The sequence below is a fragment of the Vanessa atalanta genome, chromosome 10 (genome assembly GCF_905147765.1).
Source record: "Vanessa atalanta chromosome 10, ilVanAtal1.2, whole genome shotgun sequence".
NCBI classification, from domain to species: Eukaryota; Metazoa; Arthropoda; class Insecta; order Lepidoptera; family Nymphalidae; genus Vanessa; species Vanessa atalanta.
In genome coordinates this window covers 12,196,701-12,207,615 of record NC_061880.1, presented here as the reverse complement: position 1 = coordinate 12,207,615, position 10,915 = coordinate 12,196,701, and the positions used below count along the sequence as shown (strand labels likewise).

Sequence of the window (10,915 nt, the reverse complement as noted above, 5' to 3'; positions counted from 1 at the left end):
CTGTATGTAGATGTACTTTTAACTAGTAGGTACCATGAGAATTAATATACAAAAACAATGAGATCACGATAGCAAGTTAAGCTAAAAATAGGTCTAGATATATGGTTCAAATGATATCAGATCGGTTTGCTTTAAACGAAGCTAAGACAATTAACTTTTATGTGTGTGTGTGTCTTATAGCGTTTTCAATTTTAATAAAAACGTGAGAAAATACATACACAAGCCTTGCCAACATTTGATCAATTAAAACGAAGAATCGCAAGCAGGCGTGCTCCGAGATCATAGGGGTCATGACAAAAATTGTATACATGACCTTAAAAACCATCTAAAACCATTTTTTAACCTTGTTTCATATATAATCATATAAAACCTCCGTGGTCGATTAGTGTGTACACCGGTTTTCATGGGTACGCCACTCTGAGGTCCCGGGTTCGATTCCCGGCCGAGTCGATGTAGAAAAAGTTCATTAGTTTTCTATGTTGTCTTGGGTCTGGGTGTCTGTGGTACCGTCGTTACTTCTGATTTCCATAACACAAGTGCTTTAGCTACTTACATTGGTATCTGAGTAATGTATGTGATGTTGTCCAATATTTATTTATTTATTTATTAAACTGGCCAATAACGATAACATTTGACCTCCAAAATTTTTAGCTGCGACCACTACCACTTGCAAATGTTTTCCTAAATATTGGTTCTTTACAATGAAAATTCCGTAAATCCCTTGATGGGTTGGACGCCTCATCTCTACTTATGGAGACGGTTGGAGCTCATGCCTCATAACACAACGCTGTTCCATAATAGGTTGGCGAATATAACGACACACGATACGATACACGTGGCATAACTTTATCCGACACATGCAGGCTTACTCACTATGTTTTCCTTCAGCGCCGAACACGATATAATTATAAATACAAATTATGCTGATTAATAATTAAAAACATAATTTATGCAGATCATCATTTTTTCGTCAAAGGCGTTTGTCCGAATTCCAACCTGATATATCCGGTTAAGGTCCACGGATCCAAATCTTATAAGATATTCATTTGATCTTTTTAATTAAATAATTATCAAGTAAAAGATGTAATTGAACAAAAAAATATCATGTTAATTTGGCATCATTTTAATGTTTTTTATTTTCACATTGATAACAATGTAATACTTGTGATACACATACACTTATTAAATGGATATGGAATTACTATTTCGTTTTACACTTTATAGCTAAAAATTTGTTCATATCCATATTATATAAGTCAGATTAGGACAAAACCGAAAAGGGGTAAATACCTTAATTACAATTATTATCTAGTCCTTAAAGCAGCCATGTAGTTTAATACATGCTTTAATTTTGCATAAATTAAACTATGATAATAATATAAAGCCTTTCGATTTTTTCCTTTGACATTGTATCAATTGAATGAAATTAAAAAAAAAAAGGTTGTTACGTCAATAATTTGTTTACAATGACTTGATTTACACAAAGTTTGATTACATTTATTACTTTGTTCTTAGTGTAGATTCACGTCCGCAAAATATTCGTAAACAAGAAACAGTTAAAACTGAAGGTAATTATAATTCGTACTTGGTTCTTGTTCATAAATATTTAGCTGAAACATGTAGTTACATTGTGTTTAAAATCAAGGCCGTTTTCCCTTACACCTAATTAATTTACATTAAAAACGTAAACATATTATCCAAAGACAAGATTATACATAGAGATCAGTCCACAAAATCGTTTCGCAGTCATTAATATACAATTATCAATACTGTCTTCCACGCTCCGAATTTATTAACTTCTAACCTATTAAACCGAACTTAGAGCTAAAAACCTGACTTAGGCTAACATCTATACTCCGAATTTGAACTATTTTCGGTGGTATTATACAATAATAATAAAATTAAACGATTTTTTATTATTTAAGATATTGAGCAAATTAAATATTCAATTCAAATTACAGCTTATAGATATCAGACTGTATTCGAAACATTTTAGTGTACGAATTATTTGTTTCGCGCGTGGAATTTGAGGAATTCAACAGTTGACAAGAAGATATCGTCAACAAGTTCTTTGGGTGTCTGCATTGCTGCGAAGTGTCCGCCAAAATCTAAAGTAGTGGAATGTACTAAATTGATAAATTTATCCCTTAGTATCCAATCTGGTTGATAAACGACTTCGTGTAGGAAATTTATTGCAGCCGTCGGCACTTTTGTTGGGATGCTGAAAAGAAAATTTTAGTTACATATACAAAATAAATATCAATTTTATAACACAAATTTAACCGATTTACTTGGTGGTAGGGCTTTGTGCAAGCCCGTCTGGGTTGTTACCACCCACTCATCAGATATTCTACCGCCAAATAACAGTACACTGTATTGTTGTGTTCCGGTTAGAAAGGTGAGTGAGCCAGTGTAATCACAGGCACAAGGGACATATCATCTTAGTTCCCAAGGTTGGTGGCGCATAGGTGATGTAAGGAATGGTTAATAATTCTTACACCGCCTTTGTCTATGGGCGGTGGTGACCACTTTCCATCAGGTGGCCCATATGCTCGTCCGCCAACCAATGCCATAAAAAAAAGATTCAAGTTTTTCAAAAAAAACACAATACAAACTTTTAAAAATAAAAACAACCGAGTTGGTAATAATCTTCTTTTTCCGACATTAGTAAATAAATTGTTTTTCAAAACTATTTTTTGATTCCATATAGAATTGTTTATCTTTCTCGTTGTTGTTGAAGATGTTACGTCATACCGTCAGCGAAAACTAATAATTTATATAACTAGCTATGCCCGCGGTTTCGCCCGCGTTAAATTGGTTTTAAACATTAAATAATAAAATATCATTAACCAAACGGAACGGATGTGTAAAAACTTGTACCATATTAGCATATTTATAGTTTCTACGTAATTTTTGTTCGAACCACTTTTTATGTATTTCATATGTAAGTAACATTTTCCCGCAGTAAAACAATAACCCGCATTTGATGACTCAAGTTGTTTTCGCATGATGCGGTAACAGGCATACAGGCAGACAAAATAAATATACATATTTGTTATTGAGCCCGTGTATCGATAATAATGACTTTTAGCAATTACAGCTTACGTGGCTCAATTACAGTTTTATTACACGTATAAATAATGAAACCGACAAGAGAACAATATCTATTTAATTTATTAAAGTTTGCTTAAGAACCGATTACTAGTGTTAATTCTATTTTAGTTATGACCAAAGACATTTAGATAAGATAAAATATGAATCGTTGTTTTTTCAATTCACAGAAAACAGTAAATTTTCGCTTCCTCTTTAAATTATTAATAATCTTTGAAAATGGAACTTATTAAAAGATATAAATATGACATACGAAAACCTTTTGGTTATTTTAAACATAACAAGTGTTACCACAAAATATAAATGATGATATAAATAGATTTAATAACATAAATTAAGATTAACGAAAGGTACTTACTCCTGGACGATGAACACTTCGGACCACGCAAACGCCTCGGCATATAATCTCACAGAAGTGGTAATGCGCTCATTCGCCCACAATATTGTGGCCGTGTCTAACAAATCGTCTAAGTCTATGTTCTCTAATCCGCCGTGTTGTGTATGTAATTGTTTTCGATTTGTGCAAATACCGATCTTCTCGAAAATATACGCTGCCATCCCAGCTGGTGTGTCTGCTATTGCCGCGCCTATAAATAAGAGCTCGATATATATTTTTATTTATTTTATGTTGGCTGATGAGGATGCTACCTTCGTCCATAGACACTATAGCGAACCCTCCGAATTTAAGATTTTACATCTCCCTTATATCTTCAATTACTCTGACTTCATCACATTACAAAACAAAACACGGTGATAAAAAAAACATTATATTTTTGTGGAACTGTTAGTGGTAGAATTGGTGCTACCCACCTACCGGCCATATTTCAACGTGTTACCGTACTTTGTAAAATAAATTAAACGTGTAAATCATTTCGTATTAATAAACTTATTTATTTATATTAACACTAAGACCTTAATTATAAACAAATAAAAATTATATAAAATAGCTACTGTGCACGCGACACAATGTTGGCAAGTATATAGGAGCATTTCCCCTTTGAAATAATATTATAAGTCTTAATATGAATAAGATACGCTAACATGCGTCACGGTAGCATGTACTGCTGGTTTTTAGTGGGTATTCCGGTATACTAGGGCACACTAGGTGTCCTGGGCACCGGCGTGTCCCACATACCGCCCCACATTCAGGTGGGGGAAACCCGTAATGCGTTTTTCCGGCGAGAAAAAAAACGCTAACATCGTAAGCTAATTATGTTGATTATAAATATTGCTATCTTATCATTTCTCGTTTAGACACTGTTTGAGTCAAGTGCCTTGACTTTATAAAACCCTTTTCTTATTTGCAACTAAGTAGCTGGTAGGACACAAGGTGAACTCGTGTAAAGCTTAACATTCATATGTTTAATATTAGATTAAATTACTAATGAATGAAAACAAATATTGTTCTATTTTAATGTTTTATAACATTCAATTTTATTTAATGGTCTTAGTTGAAGTTCTTTATGGTAGGCGCCACTCACTCATCGGTCAATCTACCACCAAACAGCAAATATATAGCATATTTTAAAATGTTAATAAAAGATTTATAGATAACAGTTGATATCGTTGATCTAGTGACTAGCTTATCACAACCCCGACGCCACGAGCTTGAAACACAGGGCATAACCCTAGGGCCGTGAAGCATGAGGCTTTGCTAGCGCCTTGAGGAGTTCTCCACTGAGCCTTGGAGTAGATAACGGAAGGGGCCACGGGATCGTTATGGCGATCCACGAGTTGGAAGTTTATAAGTACCTAAACTCCCATGTTTTGGAAAGGATTTTCAAAAGATAAAGCATTTGAATTGTAAACCAGCTGCAATCCGAATCTGTGCCTATTGTATTTTAAGGTCCTAACCCTCAGTGCTTTGATTTCTGTATTTTCTTTATATTCTGATTTACTTAATCGTGATCAAACATTTTTATTATTATTAATAGCATTGTTCACTCACCTATTGTATCAGGTTTCGTTGCCTGTAAATGGAAATAGCCGCTTTCTCTGACTAGGTATGTCAACAAATCTTTAAGAGGATACATTCTGTGTCTGTGTTTGCTTTCAACAATCAAACTAGAGAACAATGACCCGACGATGTATTTCACATTACTTATTGGTCTAGACGATAACGGCATGTTTGTGTGGAATCTGCAAATTACAAGTCCAAGTAACTGAGATACGTTCACGATAAATACATGATATAACTAGTTATAACTAATTATATCCAATTATTATTAATATTATAAGCAACACCACGTGTATGGATCATATTTAGACTTCCTGAATAAATTTAATGTCATTCATTCATTAAACGTGATCATTATTGTGCTGTAGTCATCGTTAACATTATTTTAAAACAATGCATTGGTGGATATATATCTTTAAGTAAAGATATTATAATTGTCTATAGCCTATTCCAGTGGAAGTAGGAAAAAAGATAAACAAACCTTCGATTTCGGTATTTCATGCGATTTGCTAATAACTCAGCTATTGGGCACTACTAAGATTTTATGATTAGATAATATATATTTATTCAAATTTTACTTCCAAAATTGCCATAACAGTTTCGTTGACGTTCTAAACGCCATTTTTTCGCAAAACCATAGGGAATATTATAGATTAACCAAGCTCTCGAACAATTATATTATTACTATTTGCTGTCAAAAGTTGTTTATTTGGCTTTTTTCCTCTTATGGTTGGAATAGATTATAATATGTCTAAATTATAATCTATTCCAAGATTACAGTATGATTCTGTAAGAATTCACTTCGTATCTCACGTGTGAAATGTTGACTACTTACAGTGATACGCCATTTTGAGACGTGTATCCTATATTTTTTTTAATTATTATAGTCAATGCCACATATAATATTCTGACGTTTCAAGACCGTTATCTGCGGTGAGATTCGAATTTCTTGTTACAGAATAGCCCTACAGAAGGCTTTGCTATAGTAGAGTACTCTGTAGTATCAGTATTAATATATATCATATATGTAATTAGAAGTAAAACGAGACCAATAGTTATAATAATACATGCATCAGTTACCGACCCGAGTATTTCATCAGGAAACACCGTACACATATGTGTTGCCGCTTGCGAACCCCAATCGCCGGCTTGGATGTAGAATTTATTAAAGCCGAGTCTTTTCATTAGATTTCTCATAATTATACCGATTTGGACAGGGTTCAGACCTGGTTTATTTGTACCCTGTAAAATGAACGTTTTGAGAATTAATTACGGAAAAGGACTTTTAGTGCTAAATGATTTTGAAAAGTGTAGATATCTTATCTTAACAGTTTATCATAAGATTTATCGTCACTGATGTGTTCAAAAGATTTTAGGCACATATCATGCCGAAAGAAATAAGTACCTTCGTATTATATTAAAACAATATAAGAGCCTTTTTTATTTGAAATACGCATTCAATTTTACAAATAGAATGGTAATAGGAGCGGGCGAGACGAAAAAAATGGCACGTGTAAAATTGTTCTATTGACTCATTCACTTATATATCATAAGTACTTATAGGAACATTACTTTTGCATGTTTTGCGCGCACTGTTTTGTAAATAACTAGATACCCGCCCCAGCCACACACGGATTCAATAAGGGTCTATATAAACTTTTCGATTGAAGAACAAAAATAAAAAAATATTTTTATTTGTTCTGGGAAAGAAAACGCGGCTTTCTTCTCGAATCATTAGATTTATTGATGGAAACCGCATTTTTATCCGTTGTATAGTTTAAAAAATCTTAAAAAAGCGGGAAAAGAGTTTGTTTATACTATGTAGAAATATCAATTTAATAAAAGGTAATTTCACTATACTCTTTAAGATTGAATAGTTTTAGTTACCTCAGAAAATCCGAAACCAGGTAGATCGACGGCAATCACTTCAAAAACAAAGTCATATTCGTTTCTAGGCGTCGTGAGCATCGGAATAATTTTGTCGAACTCCTTAGACGAACTCGGCCAGCCGTGCATGAGCAACATTGGAAGGACCTGCTTGCCTTTCGCTTCGGGTTTCACTCTTATGTAATGTATGTCGAGACCTTGCACCCTCGTCTTGTAATGAGGATATCTATTCAGGAGATCAGCCCTCTCTTTGAATCTGTACTCATCCTGCCAATACTTCAAGAGTTTTTCCAAATATATCGTGTTCATTCCATATTCAGATTGCATGCCCTCCAAAGGCCGAGTGTAAGGTCGCCGGTTTCGTAATCTCATTTTTAAATCATCGATCATCTGTAAGAGAGATTAAATAAATATTTACGTACTTGAGTAAAAGAGGATTTTATTTTTATCGTTAAATGTACCGAGTCTTAATTTTTATTTTTGTGTATTATCTGTATCTATCTAAAATTAAATAGTAATTATTATATTTTTAAATATAAATTTAAATAATAAAAAATGTATTAAAATATTTTATCTATACATAAGTACTAATTTATACCGTTTCATTAAATATAATTTTAAATGGTCGTATTGTTTCGTCTTCTTGATTTGGTTTGTCGCCGTCTCCCCACCATCGATTTAAATCAAGTTTCGGCATGTCAGGAACCCTTTGGAGGTAGTAATTCGTTCCGACTCCGATGCCTACAGCTGCTACCGCGATAATAGTAAATGATTTGAGCATCTGAAATGATTTGTTAATTACATCACAGTATCCAAATATTAGTAATCAACGTTAGAAACCGGTAACAGCTCATATATTTCAAAGATATCTGTTTATTTTTTATGGAATTCATGCAATGAATGAATGCAAAATTGTCTTTAAAATATTAAGCTAGCAGCATTGATTATGATTTTCATGTCTTAATAGTATAAATACCCTACATTAATTTTAATTCGAAAAAAAAACTTCACGATAAATATGCAGTTTATAAAGTATCATTTGATATTGCATGTGCAATTTAATTATTAATAATAATTAAATTAAACATAATATTACTTATCAAATGATAAAGATAAACCACAGTGAAAGTTATGCGATAAATACGTTCATAAACATTTATTAACACATCATAACCACTTAAATTTGCAATGGCTTTAAAATATATACCTTCAACTTTACATATAATAAAAAAAACAAGATGTGAGCCACGCGGTTGGAACATAGTTGCTAACGAAAATAAATTATGTATTAAATAACAAACGCAAAAAAAATTTTGAGGATAATTTAAAGACAATGACTAAATTGTTAATTAAAAATTCCATGTGAAGTAAAACGATTACAAAAAAGTAATTTAAATTATATTACGCTAAAGAAAGATAGAGAAAGAGAAACGAACGGTCATCTAGGGGGGGGGGGGGGCAAAGGGGCATTTTTTCCTATAAGAAGAAGAAGCCGTGTATAAGAACTTCTTTTCAAAAAAGTATTCATAACCAATATCCCACATTTTAAATTTCAACATGAATACAAAACTTATTTTTAGTTTGTATAACGTTTACATTCGATTTTGCAAGTGAGATATATTTAACTTCTCATCTCATTGATCCCATTAGTTGGGGGTGAATAAGCGGCGAAGGTTATCTCCTCGTCTGCAGCCTTGTCTGACCACGTTCTGTTAAAGTCTCGTTATCGTAGTCTTCCTAAACTAAGATCTTCTACTAAGCCATTTCTAGATAATAAGTCTTAGGCGGCTGCTACACTATTTGAGACAGCACTGATCGATTCTTCGTCGAGACATATAGAATTTCATTAAGATTGCATGCTGCACACGTGCAGCTGCAATCAACGTGGCCATGATTTTACGATATATATTATAAAATAAATCCTATCTTTAATTGTATTAACATTAATTTCCTACAGTTGCAATTCTCTGTTTATTTGGGAGGCTTTATACTAATTCCTTTGCCTTGCTCCTCTGCAAATATTCGAGACAGATTTACATCAGATATCATGCAGATAATCTCAGCGTTTCCTTTGTCGTGAGTTGAGATGAATTATAAACAATGTTTAATACCATAAAACTCTGCGATGCTTGTCTCGATTTGAACCCGTAATATTTACTTACGATTCACGTGTTCTACTGGAATTTCTGTTATTATTATTCTGACATTCTACACAAGTACTAGTCCTTAACTTACTAGGCTTTGGTTCCGAACCTGTTTTTTTTTTAATTTTTATTATATTTGCAAATAAATATACCCACCAATTGTATAATAAAACTAAAATAGTGAATTGATTAAAAATTAAGGCTCACTTGAATTTTTTATCTTACCGAGTTTTTTTTTTATGTATTATAATAAGTTTTTCTTATAATTTTACCACAATAGCGTACAATGACGTCATAACAAAAAAAATGCTTAGCAGTAATTATATGTGCATAAGAAACGCGGATGAGACACGTGAGTTAATACAATCGTCTGACAAGACTAGAGTTCCACTAGCTATTGTAAACAAATGTCAGTTTTACATTAGTTTATAATTTAACATTTAATATACGTTCATGGAGTTGATAGAGGTATTATTTCTAACAAATTCAATTTTTAATTTGGAAGGTTAATGTTTTTTTATTTGTGAAGGTAGTATGCAAAAAATATGTTCGATTACAGCGAATTTAACTATTCACATACATTTGTTTTCAAACGATACATAGACGAATGCTTAAACTGTGGGAATATCAATCTACATTGCAAATATTTCATTAGACTGGTTTCAATTAGTTTTTATGACGGTACTTCACAATAAAGGCTATAAAAAAAATAACCGTTAATCCGACAACGAAAGTAGGCCGCAAAAACTTTCACTCGAAACCCTCAACAATAATTCACTGAATATTTAAATTAAAAACAAAAATGGAACACTTTACCTTTTTTTTTTTTAATATATCGTATAAACAAAACTGTGAAAATAATTTATTATTCCCAAAAAAACGTTTCACATACGATATAAAATCGTTCTCACTTTAAATTTAAAACAACTTAAACATCGCACTTCAGTACCGCACGTATGCAAGCGCCGGCGTTCGAAGCCGAAATTGCAAATCCAAAGCGATCAGCGACGGAACGTGTTGACATCGGTACAGAACTAGCGGCGTCTACGGCCTATCTACTACTGTACAAAAATTAAACTGATTATACATTACAATTCGGCCGCGACCTTGACTGATATCGAACATGATGCTAGAAACGTACCTATTATATTCGTATAAACAACAAAGGTGTTACATTAAAATATCAAATAAAATAAACAGGATATTTTAAATCCTTTGTATTGCAAATCTACTTTTTTTTGGATATAGTTAAAACCTTTTACAAACATGTTTAATGTTTGTAAAGTTTATTACCTCATCTTCAAATAACCATCAAGCTATGATTGTAAATATTTTTTGCAAGAAAGAAATAAATACATGTATATGCAGTCCAATTACTTATTTAATATTCTAATAGAAAAATATCTACAATTACCTAGATACATAGCGAACTATGAACTAAGAGAATTAGGAGGTAAAAAATACAATCATTTAAAAAAATAACTCGTGATTATATTCCCACTAATAGATCAATTAATTATAATATTTCTATACGGTTAAGCAATGAACAAAATATTGCAGACATTATACCTACTGGCTATTAATAAATGCAACTAATAGTGTCTTCAAATAGTGTATAATTGTTATCACGTTTCTCAAATTACATCGCTATTATTATATTTCTAATGTATCGCACGATTTCATCCGTTTTGCTTATAATTAATATGCCGGAGAATTTAATCAATAAATATCTAAACATTAAGAAACGGTTTGTTTGTTTAAACGCGAATAACTCAGGATGCAATGATTTGAATGTTTTTTTACGTTAAATAGCCCA

At 32.3% G+C, this 10,915-nt stretch overlaps 1 protein-coding gene across 2 annotated transcripts; it reads right to left on the bottom strand.

The window, feature by feature from the left end:
* Positions 1 to 1,107: 1,107 nt before the first annotated feature.
* LOC125066897 (juvenile hormone epoxide hydrolase-like) lies at positions 1,108 to 9,539 on the bottom strand. Of its 2 annotated transcripts, XM_047675210.1 has the most exons (7): positions 9,325 to 9,539; positions 7,554 to 7,736; positions 6,956 to 7,345; positions 6,153 to 6,310; positions 5,060 to 5,250; positions 3,470 to 3,698; positions 1,108 to 2,221 (listed from the first exon to the last, which is right to left on the bottom strand). In XM_047675210.1, exons 2-7 carry the CDS (start codon positions 7,734 to 7,736, stop codon positions 2,005 to 2,007), a joined length of 1,368 nt encoding a protein of 455 aa, XP_047531166.1. In that variant the 5' UTR covers positions 9,325 to 9,539; the 3' UTR covers positions 1,108 to 2,004. The 2 variants fall into 2 exon arrangements, with proteins under 2 accessions (XP_047531166.1, XP_047531168.1); XM_047675212.1 differs by lacking the exon at positions 9,325 to 9,539 and having other exon boundaries at positions 7,554 to 7,738.
* Positions 9,540 to 10,915: the final 1,376 nt, after the last annotated feature.